Here is an 18,073-nt window from a genome sequence, read left to right as displayed (position 1 = left end):
AAAAAATTTGTGTTACTTTTGAATTGCAGTTGTGGGCCTCAAAAAATTAGCCCCAGGTAACAAATGGCCCCAGAGCCGCACTTTAGACAACCCTACATTAGAGAAATTGTTCTTTTAGCTAGGACTGTTACATTTTTCAGAAATCAGCTTTTTGGATGACATGTGTAATAATATGTATGATTAAAAACGTGTCATGACAGAAGGGTTTGTGGATGAGTCCAGTAGCCGTGACGATGTGTTTCCTGTCATGTAAACAGTGGAAATATCAGCAGACATGTTCCAGTAATAGATGCCCACCTCCAGATAACAGCTTTGTGTGAAAGTTTGTCCTCTAGGCAGACTGCTGAGCCATTTCTGACTGACAACTTAAACCTCGGGGGACGCTGCAGGACATTTCGTCCATATTTTAAACATTAGTTTACTTTTTACTCATGGACATGTGGAACTCCAGATCTGACTTTACAGCCCAGGTAAGGCCTAAATGTAAATGTTCTTCATTTCACAAAAAAGAGAAAAGAAATATATATATATTAAAAAAAAGTGTTCTTCTTTCTTTTTAGTCTTCCTCATGGTGTGGGTCAGGGTTTACATCAAGAGCCAGCTCCAGGTAACTGGGCCGTTCTTATGGTTTTAAAGTGATAACTGCAGCCTCCTCATGCACACCTGGTTATTTTTTTACAGTCTAACAATGGAACCTTTATAAAAAGATTATTTCACTTGTATCATGTCATTTTTCTCATGTTGTAAGAGAAATAATTTACCAATGGATCTAGTGTTTTTCATCAATATTAAGGCATTACTGACTTAAAAGAAGCTCCTACATCTTGCTAAGTTAGTTTAGTCTCATTTCAAGTGTAGTAAGATATTTGCACTAGATTTAGTGTTTTTGCAGTACAGCGGTGATTCTTAAGTAAGTTGGGAAACTTTGGATGAGTTTTGTGTTTCTGCTCATGTTGCAGTGCCGGTGCCTTCAGACGGAGCGATCCGGGTCTAAGGAGGTGGCGGTCGATGTACCATCTGGAGCCTGAGAGTCCTACAAGGTCCCTCTCACCATTTGGAGCAGAAATGTGGACTGGTCGAGGTGAAAGGAGCTTCAGACAAGGAGAAGTTTTGCCGTGGCTCCATGACGCTCATGAGCGGCTGAACACTAAGCTGGACCGGCTGAGGACCAGAGAAGTTACTCTGGGCCACAACAAAACAGTGGCTCAGAGGTTCGACATGAAACAGAAGGTGCAATACAAGTTAATACATTTCAATTATTTCTTTTTACTTGCATGACTTAGTAAATATTAACATGTACTCCTGTGTCACACAGCTGCTGTCTAAAACGATGGATGCTTTCAGTCAGGATGAATTGTTTGAGCGGAGTCAACAGTGTCGAGATCTCCAAGAAAAGTAAATAAAAATTAAACCTGCCGTGTGTTCTACAAAAATCTGTTTTTTACATATTCTGTAAAAAATTCTGACAATCCGTGAAAAATAAATGTCCTCCCTGAGCTACTATTAATGTTTGCACTGCTTCTGGTCCAGAACAACCAATCAGAGCCAGGAGGCGGGTGTTAACGCTGTCAATCAACCCTGAAAGAATGTAATGGTGGACAAAACAACTTACCATTCCAGTAAAACTCTTTATTAGGTGGGCATGCTAACTCACCTGAACATTCATGACAGACTCCATTATCTGGACGGCGATGCAGCATAGCAGAGAGGGTCTGAGCAGCTTTTACATGAGGTTGATTGACAGCAATAAGGCCCTCCTGCTGGCTCTGATTGGTTGTTTTTGTTTATTTGTGCAGAAATGCAAAGAGTAGGAACATATCAGTGAGAGTTTTAACAAAATGTGAAAAACATTTTTTTAAAATTAAAGTTAGACAATGCAGCTTTGACGAGAATTAATAAAAAAAAATCTTTTTAAGAGTCCGAAAGCTGGAAAATGAGCTGCTGCACGTGAAGTCTTCTCTGGTGAATGTAAGCGAGGATCAGTTGACGTCTCGTCTGGCAGCTTCACACAAGAAATCAAAGACTCCAGGGGACGTAAAGAAACAGGTGTCTGACCTTCATATGTTGAAAATGTCTGTTTCTGCTTTTTACTGCATGTAAATTCTGGTTTGAATACAGGAGAAGAAGGATCCGACAGAGGTGGACAAGCTGAGGGAGGCTTTGAGAGAAGCTGAGGCGAGAGCAGCAATTCTCCAAGAAGAACGAAACAAAGCACTCCAGGATCTCCAGACTTCTGCTGAGGTATCAAACAAATACAGCCTGAAAACAATCATATATAGCACATGTGTCAAACTAAAGGCGCGTGGGCCAAATCTGGCCCGCCATAGCTTTTTATGTGGCCCTTTAGATTCTACACTAAACAATAAGAGTGCTTAAATATTATGTTTTCAATCAAATCAATGCAGTTTTTATCTGTTTACTGCTGAATTATGTCGATCAGTCCCTCCAGTTTCTTGAGAATTATTATGGAAATTCAAGCAAAATCAACAAATCCCCGCACTTTTTTGTGCTAATAATTGGGATTTTATTGCAGATTTCTCTAAGAAAAGGTCAAAAACTGTGTTTCTTGTACTAAATAGCTGCCTAAGTCTTTAATGATGTCAGAATATAGTCCAATAATAAAAAGTCACATTTACTGTCGTAAATAAGCTAAAATATTTCCAAATTAGTACCAGAAACACTTTGGTTTTTATTCACAAAACCTTGGAGGGACTAAAAAGATGTTCAGTAATATTATTTAATTTTAAGAATTCTTTGATATTTTAATAGTTTGTGAACAGGTTTTATCAATATTTTCTGGCCCTGTAAGAGCATTGATGATCTTGATTTGGCCCAGAAAGAAATTGAATTTGATGCTCCTGCTATAGAGTATCGTTGTTACTATCAGTTTTTATCTGATTCCAGATTTTTTTATGTCTTTTTTTTTTTTTTTGGACTATGCAGACGCAGAAGATGCTGATTAATAAAATGGAGGAGATGGAAAAGAGAGTCAGTGACGTCAAACCGGGTCGCTCTGAGGTGCAGAACCATCTTGGAGAAGAAAACAGCAAAATCTCTTTTCAGGTCAGTGTAAGTTGCTATTTTACACAATTTCACTGTGAGAATGGACAGAATCTGAAATGTACATGCTCAAGCCTGCAGCAGGTAACATTTATTTAAAATATATGTTTTTTACATAAAAGCATACAAGATAGATAATCAATGAAAAACATAGATCACCTCTTGTTTACCACAACCTCATGACAGGGGTTAAACAGTTTTCCTGTTTCTCCACCATTAGCACATTTAGCTGTGCATACTAGAGCATGATTGACAGCACAGTGGACACTTAATTTTTTCTGGAGCTGCATATCTTTTCTCAAATCTTAAAGGTGTGTTGTTCATATGTATTCAACTGCCTTGTGCAAAATTTCTAACAATCATCTTTAACTTTTGTTCTTGTATAGGATAAAAAACCCCCAGAGCAGCAGCTTAACAGAACCACAAAAGAACCAGACGGCTTTGAGATCCACAACATCGTCACTAATCCAAAGGAGAACTTTGAGGTTCTCAGAGAGATTTTAGTTGTTTTGTTAATTTATTTGAGTTCTTAACTCAACTGTTCGTGTTGTGTCTTCGGAGCAGGTAGATGAACAATCAAGACAAGAACTGGAAGTGATGAAGAAACATCTGGCTGAGTCACAGCATCAGCTGCAGGAGCTAAACGAGGAGAGAATGATAAACTTAAGACAGATCACAGATCAGATCAGAGAAAAGGAGAATCTCCTGACTGAACGAAACCCAGGAGGATATGATGCATTAAATGGATCAACGGGAAACATCAACCAGCGCAGGTGAGATGGTAAACAGGTGAGCTCAACAGTATCTGAAGGTTAAATATTAACTCCGCAAGTTAACAGTTATAACCAAAATATATATTTCACAGGACATCTACAGAGGATTTGGACCTGGAAACTCAGAAACTGCAGAATCAGTGTGTCTGTTTGGAAGAGAAGCTAAAAGAGAAGGAAAAAATGCTGCAAATGCATGAGAAAATGTATCAAAAAAAGGATGAAATGAGACGCCTGCAGATCAAAGAACTAGAAGATCTGACCTCACACTGGACACAAAAATGGCAAAATGTTGCTTTGAATCTTCAGTCCACACAAGAGGAGTTAGAAGAACTCAAGAGAAACTGCACCATTGATACAGTAAGGAAGCAACACATGTACAACTCTTTCATGTGCTTTGATATGTTTAATTTATGGTTTAAAGACATTTCCTATTTCAAGGTGCTCAGATGTGAACATAACCGTCAGGTTTCCTAACTAAACGTCGTATGTTTTCACATTCCGCATTAGAAATATTTTCATGGAGGACCTTAATTATCAGGTCACAAAACTAAAAATATGCTTTCACATGTAGCATCCAGTCAATAATGAGAAAACGCCTGCAAACAGATGCAGAATTATACAACTGTATATTTTTGAAAAGCATTAGTCGAGCCTCCAGCACAACCAACAATAATGCAACAATTGGCTTCTGGATGGTATTTCAACAACAAAACAGCATACACTGCAAAAACACAAAATCTTATCAAGTATTTTTGGTCCAGTGTCTAGTGCAAATATCTTAACTTAACTTAAAAGTAACTTTTCAGCGAGACATGGAGTCTTGTTTTAAGTAAATAATTCCTTAATATTGAAAAACAAGTGCTTGTTCCATCAGCAGATTATTTCACTTGTAACAAGACATTTTTCCCTTGTTACAAGTTAATTTATCTGCCAATGGAAGTAGTACTTTTTCATCAATATTAAGAAATTATTTGCTTAAAAAAAGATTCTACATCTTCCCAAAAAGTTTGTTTCGTATTTCAAGTTTTCTAAGATTTGCAATAGAAACAATCCAAAATACTTGGTAAGATTTTGTGTTCTTGCAGTGCAAACAGCAGTAAAACCAGCTGACCAAATGTGCTGGAGCACTGCTCTGGTTGCTAGGTGACAGGCTGGACTGGGGTTGCTAGGTAGTAATCCGGTGTTTTTTTTTAATCTTCTAGCTAATTTTCTAGACACGTCAAAAAACATCTGGGTGGATTTTTTTAAACACTTGGGCTGTTTTCAGAAGCAACTGAGACCCAAATGGGAGTGTAAAAATGGGGGAAAGTGAATTTTGCATCATAATCCCCTTTTAAAAAATCAATAAAAAGGTGTTTAACTGTGTAACTTGTGTTACTGCAGCAGGAATAGTAACAGGATTTCTGTGAAAGTCTTACTGAAATGGGAACAGAACAGAGCTGGTTCCCCAATTTCTTTTTGAAAATTTTCACTGATCAGACCAGAACAAAAAGTTTAGAAGTGGGGCTATGATTGTAAAAAATAATGAGGTCATCTTCTTTTAATCTTCCAGAGAGAATCTGAGTCTTTGCTGAGGCCCAAACAGGAAACAGGTAAAGATGCATTTTGTTGTTTTATAATAAGAGTAAATATTCTCAATGAGGCTGCAATTAAACCATCTTCATCAACTTTAACAAACCCAAGACAAAAAAGGTTTGTATTCTTTGAACACAAGGGGGCAGTAAAGCGCACTGAGCTTCTGTTTGCAGGTAGTGATTTGGTGCAGACTCTTCACAAAGACACACAGACAGAGTGAGTGGATTTTAATCAGATTTCCACAGAATGCAGGGTTGAAAAAATACTCAGAATATAACCTCTGTGATTTGACCTTTCATTGTTTTTCAGCCTTTCAGAATCCTCTTTAACACCAGACTCCACATGCAGCAGAAATAAATCTCCCCAGGTAACACAAACACACGTTTAATGTTAAAGTGTTGAGAAATTCAAAATGTTAACCTGAGCATACATGATCCTCAGCTGTGGGCGCAAAGCGGCGAGGTTCAGAGGCTGAAGCAAAAACTTTCAGAAACAGAAAGGGAAGTGAGTGAGAGGTGAGACTAGTGTCAGAAAAACAATCAAAAAATGTTCCTAAAATGATGTTTTCTGTTTTTTCTGTGCTAGAGAGCATGATTTGAGGACTATGGAACGGCTGAGAGAGATGGAGCGAGCTGAGGCTCAAATTAGGATTTCTGCTCTTGAACTCAAGGTACCAAAACCTTCTCCTGGTTTAAACCACAATGAATTAACTTCAAGCTAAAAGGTTGGACTGTCTTTTTTCTATCTCCACTTTGTTGTGAAAGCTCATGAAAAAGGCGCCTGAAGTTTGTCAAAATGGTGGAGGAGTTCAGGCGGATGTGTCAAATCCTGCCTCAACGCACGAGCAGCAAGACGGTAGGAGCTTTTACTTTTAAAAGGAGGTGCAAGTAAAGAATAATAATAATAGTAATAATATAGAGGGATTTCCCCAGCAGGGATTTAAAGCTAAAACCTTGTGTGTGATTTCAGAGTGGAGGGAAAAGTTGGATGAGACGCAGCAGGTGAATCCTCCAGCCCTCCACAAACATCCCAACCTGAGGCAGAAGGTTTCGCACAGTGGGGTGAATAATTTACTGATTATTACGTTTTTTTTTCTTTGACAAACAAAATAACACTCTGCTCTGCAGATTTTATAAAGGCCTGTCACAATAAGAAATTTTGCTGGATGATAAATTGTCCCAGAAACAAAAACATTGTCATTTTGATACTATTTTCAACTGATATAATAATAACAACGGCGTAATAATAAGACTAATAAACTTTAATTTTGTACAGAACACTCCACACCAGAACTGGCAGACATTTTAAATTTCCAAAATAAAACACAACAGCCAAAAAACACTAAATAAAAAGGAAACAAAAAACCACAAACAATTGAAGCTGTAAATTAAATGGATTATGACATCTCTTAACAAAACTGGTCTTGAAAAAAAATTTAATTATCAGAATGGAAATTAAAATTAATTTATCATACAATTAATTGCTCAATTGCTCATTGCAACAGGCTTAACTTTATGTTTATGTCCGCCACAACACCAGAATCCTGGATCCATAGATGAGGGATTTGTTGCTAATCAGTTTATCACAGGTATTCCTAATCTTAACAAGGCTGGAATGTCTACAAGAACATACTCTTCTCTTCCAGTGCGCAAAATATTTTATGTACTAAAATATATGTAAATGAAAAGTATCTTTTCTGCAGGGTAAAAATGAGACTTTATGGATTGAAGACAAGAAGAATAAAACCATCTGCCATGTTGACCAAGAGGTGGAGCAGCAGAGAAGAATGGTCACTGAGCAGGTAGACCGAGACAATTTTTGTTTCTGTTTGTCCAATTTACATCTGGACATAAGAAACATTTTCCTAGTGATGGAATTAAAGTAAAGGTGACCTAAAATGCTTCACTGAATATGTTGGGATAATTCGATATCCCAACTATCCCAACTAACTATCTGATGAACTATGTGATGAACAAAACATGTTCATCACATCTTTTGCACAAAATCATTCTTAGACATTGACGTTTTAGTCTGGTCAGTTCTGCCTACTTTGAGCTGTTTTAGGGCCTCCTGTCACTTTAAATCTAAATAAGCGGCTGCTGGCCACGCCCCTTAACTCAACTTTTACACTTTGGGTTGCTAGGTAACGGGTCGCATTCCACTGGGTTGCTAGGTAACGGGCGGGGCAAGTAGCAACACTTAATTCACAATCTAGTCAAAAACTTTGCTGGATTTTTTTTTATATATACAATAGAAATGTATAACCACTGGATCAACTTAATGCTAATATTTCCTGTCAACAAAATTAGATTTTCATGGTTCACACAACCTGGATCTGGCCACCTAAAAGTAAATGAGCTGCCAATTTTTAATTGATCAATCATATATTTAGATTTTTAGGGAATACCACCAGATAAAGATGCTTTATATGTCAAATAAGTCATACATTTATGAATAAATAATTAATTTTAACTCCTACATCTCATTGATTGTAGTTAAAGAGCTTGTTTAAGGAGCGAGAAGGAAAGGCAGCAGGAAGATTAGCTGATGCACAATCAGTCGCTCAAAGTGGATCCTCCTCAACTCAGGACTGGACTCCCACATCTCTGGTTGTTAGGGTGAGAAGAAAACACACAGGAAATCCAACTTATGATGCCTGAGATATGTAAACAAATCCAGTTTTTTGTTTGCTTGTTTTTTCAGGCTGCAGCAGACAGGAGAAGTTGGCAGCCTGGCTCGGCTTTAATGCCGGTGTTGGAGGAGGATGAGGAGGACGGTGACTGGTCAGGAGTGGATGAAGGGGATGTAAAACAGGAAGCCCACACTGAGGCAAAACCTTCAGACTGCAGGTTTAAAAACATATATGCAAGTCCAACTTTCCCTCAACCATAAAAATACGCAATAGTTTTCTGTCTGCTGAAATGTGTGAGTAATCACATAATCTCATCCAATAAAGAGAGCGTCCCATTTCATTACCTATATGTCCACATATGTGCAGACACAGCTAATCCCAGCTTCAACTTTAATTAAACTGCATCCAGTACGAGGGGAGGGGATGAAGGTCTGTATGCCCAACTCCTTAAACTCCATGTTTTAGCAACAATCTGAAAAATAAAAGACTCTTTTCTCCTCTGGTTTTGCTAAATAACCACTTAGCTGGTGCAAATTTGATTCAAAATGTGAGAGGAATCAACCTCAGCATGAATCCTGCCTGCATATTGTAGTAATATTAGGCTGATTGAGAAGAGTGCAGAATGATGAGAATGATGAAGTTTATTTTAACTAAAAGTCCACATTCTCAACATTTTTTCATGTAGATATAATCAAAACATCAATGTAGAGGATTTATGTTCAAATTTAGCCTGTCATAACCTCCACCTTTTTGCCAATTTATTTTAGACTTTGAGCCAAAATACGTATCAAAAGTGGCATTTCTGTGTCGTCACAATACGGAATTTCCTTTAAGTGTAAAATTATCCATGTCAGGTTTCACCAATCTAAGTAACAAACATTAAAATAATACAGATTCCTTTGAAAACTATTAAATAGCCTTTTAGTTTATCACTAAACTTGGATGTGCGGCCATCTTTTTTTTAGTGTTTATATCTCAATTGACTGGGAATTAAAATATGATAGAAAATCAGTTGAGGGTGCAGCTAAAATAAATTTTGTTGCTCCTATTTAAATTCCCAATATGCTTGTTAAGCCCCGAAAAGAAAGGCACCCTGGGTGAGCAGCCTTATGAAAACCTGTTAGTTTGTTTATAAAGCTAAAAACCTTAAAGTGGTTTTAAAAATACTTCCAAATAACTTTTGTTATGCTAGGGAAGGAAAGGCAGAAACAACTGAGTAGATATTTTAGTTTAGCTTAAATACAGCTGAGAGTCTTTAACATCCAGACACAGAAAAGCTGCATTTGTGTGAATCGCCACATCTGTTAAATCATGAGAACAGATCAGTAATTTGCAACTCATTAGAAATAAAACATCACAAAATATGATCCACTCAGTTACAACCTAACTCCTGCTTTGGCTGCAACTGATCCTGTAGCAATAAGCAATCAATTAATCTCATGATATATTAAAATAAGCTCAATCATTTCCATTCTGGTGCTTAATATTTTTGAAGGACAAAATTAGTTTACAGAGACATTATCATCCTTTTTTATTTAAAGTTTCGGTTGTTTTTATTTCTGTTTATTTATTTTTGTCTGTTGTGTTTTATTTTTTATATTTCAAATATCTTCCAGCTTCAGTGTGACGTGATCTCTACAGGCTTATTGATTTTTGAGAAGGAGAATTTGCATCATTATGCCATTATCAATATATTACTTGAAAATAGTCTCAATATTATTGTTTATCGCAATAATTATTGTCCAGCAAAATTAACAAATCGTTTGGGAACTGGAGCCTTTGTTTAAGATTCTCATCTTAATTTCTAATGTTTGATATTTTTCTTATTTTGTTCACTTATTGTCCTTTTCTATGACATTGATCACATTTGAGTATTAACTGTTTTTTTCTGTTTAAAAAGTGTTAAAGTCTCACCGCTCTGACTGCAAACTGCAGAAATTGATCGTCTCTGTGGGGGAAAGGTGACCTGCGGTGGAGGAACACCATCGACCTGATGGAGTATTTCTGGATCAGACTGTAGATGTTTGCAATCCAGATGAAGATGAAGAAGAGGAAAAACTCTAGCTTAGAAAATCTTCAGTATGTGGAAAAAACAAGCAGCATTGAACTCTATAATCAAACTGAATGTATATTTTTTATTTATATTTCTGAAAGCATCACCCAGCTTTGTGCTCCTCACTTCCCCAAATACTCTCTCACTTACATACATTTTAAAGACTTTTATTTAAATGTTCAGTCAGTTTAATTTTACAGGTTTTTCTACAGTTCAGACTGTAGATGTTTGTGCCTTGCAAAAATATTCACACTTTGTGGCGTTGAAACTCCAAACTTTCAAAGTGTCGAATAAATATGCAGTGGAAGAGAAACATTTTCACAAAATCTAAAAAGTCTGGTGTTCATTTGCATTAAACCGTCATGAATAAATTATACGTGGAGCCAATTACAGCTGGGAGTCTTTATGAGTGTTTCACTTCCAGCACAGCGACACATTTTCTGTCTGCTCCTCTGTGCAAAAAAGCTCAAACTGAGTTCGATGGGGAACATCTGTGAACATTTTCAAGTCGTGCCACAAATTCCCAAATTGATTTAGGTCTGAACTTTGACTGGGTCATTCTTACAACATGCTTTGATCTAAACTATTACGTTGTAGCGCTGCCTGCAAATTTTAGTCACGCTTCCAGGTGTCAGGCTTGGAGAAAGCTTTCAATTCCTGTTGATGGTAAACTGGCCTGGCCATCAAAAGATATGAGTTTTGTTTTTTTCTCTTCAAGTAGATTAGATAGATACTTCATTTTATATATCCGGAAGCCCATAAAACATCAACATGCATGTAGTTTGAGCTAAGAGGCTTATAAGAACATCAACACATGACCTACACACATTCAATGTTAAAGGAGTAAAATAAAGAAAAAAGATATCAACAAGAAACAAGATCATTCTTGAACATTTTACCCATTTTCCCTTCATTTGACGGTGAGAAAACGGCTCAGATGGTTGAAACCTGGACAATCATCCCAAATGTTCACCATAAATGGTTCTGGAAAACCATCACTGAGGTTCTGAAATGGAAATTTAAATACCATGCTAACTGTGGCAGAAAACCAACCAATTTAAATTCAGTCCAACATTTCTAATAAGAAAATTGATCAAACAAACCCGTAGCAGAACCTTATTGATGACTTATTGATGATGTTTTGTGCATATTTTGAGTCTTTATATAATTTTCTCCATGTAAAGAAAATATCAAAGTAACGTAAACCTGTATACTCAGCTCTTGTCTTTCTTTCATGCACATGATGGATGTATATAAACTTCACCATATTGTACAACACAAATGTCTATAAAATCCAATTGTTCTGTATGGAGGCTGGATTTCTCTGCAGTAAAGATGTTGCTTATGCAGCCTCACAAAGATTATCTCGATCAGATTTTGTTCTAGGCTGGACAGTTTCCTAGGGATTGAAAATGGTGAAGGATTAAACCACAATGGCATTACAGAAAGGGATGATCTCCTGTTGCATTTAGCTTCTGCAAGACTTTACCTAATCCCCTGAACATGAAACACAAACACTGGGAATTACTTTACTTCTGCCCATAAAAATCAAAAGTAAGTTATTCCCACATGCAGTTAAAGGATTTATATTTCTAAGTGCACTTTTTTTTCTGTATAAAGGAACTCTATGCTGGTTTAGCTGCTGGTGCTGATGTCTGATCATGTCCAGGTTGTCAGCACTGGGAAACGTGGTTCTAATAGAGCGGGTCCGGGAGAGGAGGAGGGAGGGTAAGTGGGATTTTCTTATCTTTGCTTAAGTTAGGTTTTTGCCTGTTCTCCCCTGGTTGTGTGTTTGTGGGTCGGTCAGCCAGTATTTAAGTTTCCCCTTTGTCTCATTTAGGTAGGTTTGATTGTTTGAGTTAGTGTTCTTGTCAGTTTGAGTAGAGTTCGGTGACTTGACCTCTTTTATGGGCTCAATTTTGTCATTTTCTATATTTACCCAAGTTTGTGTTTTGGGTTAAATAAAAAAAGCAACTTTTTCAGACTTCAATCTGTACCTGACTGTCTGTTTACTGCTCAGTCCATCATAGATACCAGCTGAATTTACTAGAAACTAGTTCAAGCAGTTGAGGCGACTCCAAGCATTTTGCATGCTGAAGTGAGTGAGTCTTCATTGGTCTCTGTACATGTACAGTCTTTTGAAGGAGATTTACATTTATTATTCATAGGACAGTACAATGGTGGCAATTCCTAACTGTTCAATCTGTTCCTACCAATATACATTTGTAGCAATTTGTATTGTTATCACACTGTTTATCAGTGCAACTCTATTCCATGTAACACTGCAAAAACACAAAATCTTAAGTATTTTTGGTCTGGATATAGTATCAGTATAGTACAAATATATCTTGATATATTTGAAATAAAACAAAAAATTATTTACAAGTAGCTTTTGAGAAACATGTAATAGCTTGTTTTAAGTCCATTTCTCTAAGCAGCAGTGTAGCTTCTATAAAAATTTTTTTTTTTTTTTTACACATTTGTTAAAAGTACAACTATGTTGTGACAGCATAATATGAAAAAATAACCTTTGAAAAGAATTGAGCACTCTGCTTTCTCCTTTTGGACCTGCTGTAATCTGGAAATACACTGTTCCATCAGAAACAGCCAATCAGAGCCAGGAGGAGGGCTTTAGCGCTGTCAATCACCCTCGTCTACTAACAATGCTAAGACTAGTTAGCATAGCCACCGATGGCACCGGATAGATGGTTTACCTGGAACATTAAGTTGTTTCTCCGCCATTAGCACGAGATGATTGACAGCGCCAAGACCCTCCTCCTGTCTCTGATTGGTCATTTTTGACCGGGAGCTGTGCATCTCTTGAGATGGCAAAAGTAGCTCTGGAAGAAGGTGGAGGAGCTTGATTCTTTTCACAGATTATCTGCTTCATACTGTTAGGACACTCATATATATTTTGTAAAAAAAAAAAAAAAAAAAAAAAAGGAACTTGTTATAAGTGAAATAATCTGCAAATGGAACAAGACATTTTAAGTGATAATAAGAACCTTTTTAAACGTATAAGTTAGTTTTGTTTTATTTCAATATTTGCACTAGGAACTAAACCAAAAATACTTGGTAAGATGTTGTGTTTTTGCAGTGCGTCAAAGTTAAAGCACGCTCACAGGTACATTTTCAACATTAATGAGTTCTTTCATAAAGTGCAGCGGATTCTCTGATCTCCAGTCTCTTTCTCCACATCTCACCACCACGCCTCCTAAAGCGACGGCTTCAGTAACCATCAGATTTAGTCGCAGTTCACAGGTTTTGAGCTCGTCCAGAGAGCTCACCTTCAGAATCAGCACCAGGCTGTTGGACTCGGGGCTGAAGCTGCTCCGAGTCGGACAGGTGCGCAAAGGTGGCAGACTGCCGAGGACAGTCACGTCCTCCAGTCTCTGAGGTCTCCCAGTGAGGTTTAACACGGTGACTGTCAGTGTTTGTTGGTCCGGAGAAAAGGCCGCAGTGAAATGGAGGAAAGGTTTGTTGCGGGAAGCGCTGGAGCCGTAGCTCAGCGGAGCCAGGGGAATTAAATGTGAGTTATTGATCCTGATTAGTTTGCTGCGTTCACTGGACGCTCTGTAATCTCCAGCCACCGTGCAGCGCCTCTGCATGGCCTTGCATGTTCTGGTCAGCGTTCCCAGTTTGGGTAGCGACGGCAGGGAAGCTCGGCTCGGGTGAATGGGTTTGTAAAGCGGAGCTGTTTGCAGTGGGGAGCTGAAGCGACGCAGGGAAAAACGAGATGCAGTCTGCTCATCTTCATCGCTGTCGGGTTGGGTTCGGTCAGAAAATACACGAGGTGAACGTTCCCTCTCGGAAAGAGCCGGGCTGGTAAACGTGGACGGATATTCCGGCGTTTCTCCGTCCAACACCAGCCGGGGTCCAGAAGCTTCTCTTTGGAGATGCATTTCCTGAGCTGAGGTGGAAGTTTCAGCACAAGTCTGAGTTGAGGTAAATGATTTGGGGATTGTTGTCCAGATGTCACTTTTTTTCCAGCACATAAAACATCCCAGAAGCAGAGACAGACAAAACACGATCAGTCCAACCAGAAGAAGAACCTGAAGATGAACTGCAGGAATAAGAAAGACGAGCTTTGTTAGATGGTTTGGTGTTCCAGCTTTCAGGTCAAAGTGAAATCAAAGTAAATCCTGTTTTAGTTTTACACTGGAAAAACACAAAATATAAGAAGTATTTTTGGTCTAGTTTCTAGTGCCAATTTCTTAGTACACTTGAAATGAGACAAAAACTTAAAAGTAACTTTCTAGCAAGATATAGACAGTTGATTTAACTACACAATATTGATGAAAAACTACTTGTTCCACCCGTAGATTATTTCACTTTTAACGAGACGTTTCTCCATGTTTGAAGTGAAGTAATCTGCCAGTGGAACTAGCACTTTTTCACCAATATTAAGGAGTTTTATACTTAAAACAAGCTCCTATCTTGTGCTGAAATGTTACTTATAATTTAGTTTTTGTCTTCTTTTCAGTGTACTAACATATTTGCACTACAAAAGAAACCAAAAATACTTGGTAAGATTTAGTGTTTTTGCAGTGTTGGCTTTCAGGATGTCTGACCAAAAATACACCTCTATCACTTTGATGAACATTAGGACTCCAAAGGACAGCAGGGATATTTTAATAAACTTTGAAATTGTTTTCCAACACATACGCATATTGAGGCTGAATTTTTTTCACATCCAGACAATAATTTGTTGATTCCCTGACTTTGGCCACAAGCAAACAGGTAGAGCTGAATCTGTGAATCTGTGACTGGTCCACATTAAAACCAGGATAACCAGATTTAGTGTATAATCCTTTGCTGAACAGGTGCCTAATGCACTCCCAGAACGGATAATGTTTCTGCAAAAGTGTCCGACCCAGATGAAAAAAACAAAACAAATGTGACCCGCAGCTGTCACTTCTGGGAGAAAATAAAGCAGAAGTAATTCTGACAAACTGCAAAAAATGTATCTTAAAGCAAGATTCAGGTGGGTTTTTTTTAGCCTTATATAATTTAGATAAATATTTGCATCCTTAAACTTTAAAAGCATACCTTCTAGTTGTTTGGTGAAGAGGACTTGCACCAGGAGCCAGAAGAAGAGGACCACCATGATCCCTTCGATCATGCCCTTGCAGCAGAAAAGCAGCACAGACTGCCACAGGGGCTGACCCGGGTACTCTTCATCATGATACGGCATGGCACCGAAACGTTTAGGTCAGAGCCTTTTTAAAAACATCCACAGGTAAAAGTCCAAAGATCATGTTTTTAAAAAAAAAACCATTTTGTTAAGTATTTAAAATGACTCTTAAAGCTGTCAGTTTTAGAGAATGAGTTAAATCCATTGTTTGACCCAACAAAGGCACAACAATAGAAAACTAAAATGAAGAAAAATAAATTCTGGTTATTTCACCTCCTCTTCAGTCATTTTTCTAAAATGCTTCCATAAAACCCTCCACATGTTCCCCGTCTCCATCACAGGACAGCGCTGCTCTCATCTGTGGAGCGACTTGATGAGAATCACTCGTCTACGGTGGGTGGGGATTTCCCAGCTCATAATACCTCCGCTACATCTCTCTGTTCTGCTCCAGATGTCAGTGAGTCGTCACTACAGGGCAGCTATAAACCTCCATCCCCCACCCACGTCCCCCACCCTACAGCTCCAACTTCCTGCAGCACCGCCTGCGGAGCGCAGGAGGACTAAAGCATCACCAACACTTCCTTTATACTCCCTCTTTCTGCTGCCATGACAACCAGACGAATGGGAATCAGGCATTCGTCAAAATTAAGTTTGTGACTAGAGTTGGGTAGTAACTAGTTACGTTTACTTTGAGGAGTATTTTTACTATGCTGTACTTTTTACTTGAGTAGTTTTATTATGAAGCATCTCTACTCTTCAGTAAAATTTCTGGATTTTCTGCCCACTGAATGAAAAACAAACATGTTTTATCCAAAAATTCACCAGACACAGACGCACACCTGCAGTTTTTGTTAAAGTTTCACATCAAAAGAAACTGCTTTGGAAACATTCATTTTGCCTGATTTTGTTACTAATATAAATTGTCATTTTCATTTTTAAAACGCCTAAATTTCCACTTAGCTTTATATTTTGGTCCATCTAATTATGTTTTTTTTTTATCTTAAATGATTGATAATTTGATCAGTTACTCAGTGCTTGAGTAGACTTATTATCAAATACTTTATTACTCTTGAGTAATTTCTTGGACGGCTACTTTTTACTTCTAGTTGAGTAAAAATATGTTGAAATAGTACTACTACTTTCTTGTTGAGTACAATTTTTGGCTGAGGAGTTTTGACTACAAGATATTCACAAACGAAGGCGTTTTTATCATAAATATACAATGTATTTATAGGTTTTGGCTTATTTATTTTTTTCCAAAAAATTGTCCTTTTTTGAGTCTGTATACTCTGGCTAACGATTAATCACCAACTTAGTTGACTATGTCAATGATTAATTAATCACGATTAATCATTTCAACCCCAATGCAGTGTAAGAGTGCTCTGAATGATGAGACAAGCTTGAATTTAACCATATTGCATTATAACTACACTACTGCCTGAAATGAGCCAATTCTGATGTTATGTCAAGCCGGATTTTTTTGGCGTGGTCGTTCATTTTCATGTATATGTGGCTTGTATGTGATCTCTCCTGTGAACTGCAACCTACCAGAAAGTGTCCCGCATGCGCAGTGGAGGGCGCAATAACGTCATAGAGAGCATGCTCAGTGTTTGCGGAAGTAAGCACTGATGCTAACGGTGGAGCATAGCTTACTTTTAAGTTGTTGTCCGACCGGAGCCAGCACATTGACAACTAAATCCTCATTATCGTCCGCCATGGTTGTTTTTCTTCCCGCTTGCGTGTATCATGGCGCAGAATAGTGATGTCTGTCGAGTATCAATGACGTTCAGGTCGGATGAACGCGACCTGGACGTTCAGATTCGGGTCACATAAAAAAATCAGATACGTATCGGATGTCCCAAGTATTCTGGATCGCATTAAAAAAAAATCCGATCTGTGTTGTTCAAACTGCCATGAAAAGATAAGACACAGATCGCAGGACCCGGAATTGGGTCACTTCAGGTTGCAACGTAGCTAAGATTGAATTTAACAGAATAAATAAACCAGCTCTAGCTGCTTTCCAGAGTTTTTCCAACACCACGAATCACTGTTTTATTTCTCATGGCTGCCCATCCAAACAAAGAATGAAACTCAGGACCAGCACAGAGGTAAATGAGGCCAAAGTCACAGCGGCAACAAAGATATGTTTACTTGATTGTCCACATCCAGATTATTTTTAGCTCGCAGCTAAAGGAACATGTTGCATATTTCGGGTAGAATGAGGTAGCAATGTGTCAGTGTTCGCCTGTCCAAAACAGGAGGTCATCATTCTTACATTCTCTGCTTTTGTACAAACACAGCAATACATTAGCAGAAGTCTGAGAAACTTAACATGGGAAGACAACTGAGGTAAACGTTGCACCACTTCAGCATTACAAATAGTTCCCTGCTTAAACACGTCGCACTTTCACAGCCAACAGGAAATAAAAGTTTAAAACTAAACCTAAATGATTAAATAAAAAAACAGTAAATAGATCCATCCACTCTGCACACTTTCTTCTGACAGTTTCTGAGAAAACATTTTCTTGTGTATTCCCTGAAATTCTTGATGAAAAGCATAAAGTATCAGTCAAGATAACCTGAATAATTACAAAAGGCATCAACAAACAGAGTTAAAGACAGACGCTACGACACCAAGCTAAGGCTTTATGGTCTCTGCTAGCTGCACTGTAGCAACTACATTCAGATCATTATGCAAATAAATTCAAGAAGTAGAAATTATTAGTGTCACTGAAACCCTAGCAAGATATTCACTGTGTTCTGAAATCCCTGTGAAGTTAATAAAAGAGAAAGTAACAGGTACAATAAACTGAGCTGAAACTATATTTATGTGAAAGTTTCAAATG

The 18,073-nt window shown here is 37.9% G+C and overlaps 2 protein-coding genes across 4 annotated transcripts; one reads left to right on the top strand and one right to left on the bottom strand.

The window, feature by feature from the left end:
• The first annotated feature begins 9 nt into the window (after window positions 1-9).
• Window positions 10-12,078, top strand: LOC103466416 (uncharacterized). 3 transcript variants are annotated; one of them, XM_081608277.1, is made up of 21 exons: window positions 10-470; window positions 561-607; window positions 960-1,230; window positions 1,316-1,395; window positions 1,917-2,046; window positions 2,119-2,241; window positions 2,944-3,063; window positions 3,447-3,545; window positions 3,625-3,833; window positions 3,926-4,190; window positions 5,386-5,425; window positions 5,582-5,624; window positions 5,718-5,775; window positions 5,850-5,923; window positions 5,994-6,078; window positions 6,173-6,263; window positions 6,378-6,469; window positions 7,111-7,209; window positions 7,904-8,026; window positions 8,112-8,257; window positions 9,976-12,078. In XM_081608277.1, the coding sequence occupies exons 1-21, from the start codon at window positions 432-434 to the stop codon at window positions 9,980-9,982; spliced, it is 2,241 nt and encodes a 746-aa protein (XP_081464403.1). In that variant the 5' UTR covers window positions 10-431; the 3' UTR covers window positions 9,983-12,078. The 3 variants fall into 3 exon arrangements, with proteins under 3 accessions (XP_081464403.1, XP_081464402.1, XP_081464400.1); XM_081608276.1 differs by having other exon boundaries at window positions 9,941-12,078; XM_081608274.1 differs by lacking the exon at window positions 9,976-12,078 and having other exon boundaries at window positions 8,112-8,383.
• syt18b (synaptotagmin XVIIIb) lies at window positions 12,078-18,041 on the bottom strand. The gene is made up of 2 exons (XM_008411955.3): window positions 15,143-18,041; window positions 12,078-14,156 (listed from the first exon to the last, which is right to left on the bottom strand). The coding sequence occupies exons 1-2, from the start codon at window positions 15,285-15,287 to the stop codon at window positions 13,201-13,203; spliced, it is 1,101 nt and encodes a 366-aa protein (XP_008410177.2). The 5' UTR covers window positions 15,288-18,041; the 3' UTR covers window positions 12,078-13,200.
• Between the last annotated feature and the right edge of the window lie 32 nt (window positions 18,042-18,073).

Source organism: Poecilia reticulata, chromosome 6 (assembly GCF_904066995.2).
Source record: "Poecilia reticulata chromosome 6, P_reticulata-male-v2, whole genome shotgun sequence".
NCBI lineage: Eukaryota > Metazoa > Chordata > Actinopteri > Cyprinodontiformes > Poeciliidae > Poecilia > Poecilia reticulata.
Note: the sequence above shows the minus strand (reverse complement) of the source record. Positions and strands in the feature narration are given on the sequence as shown.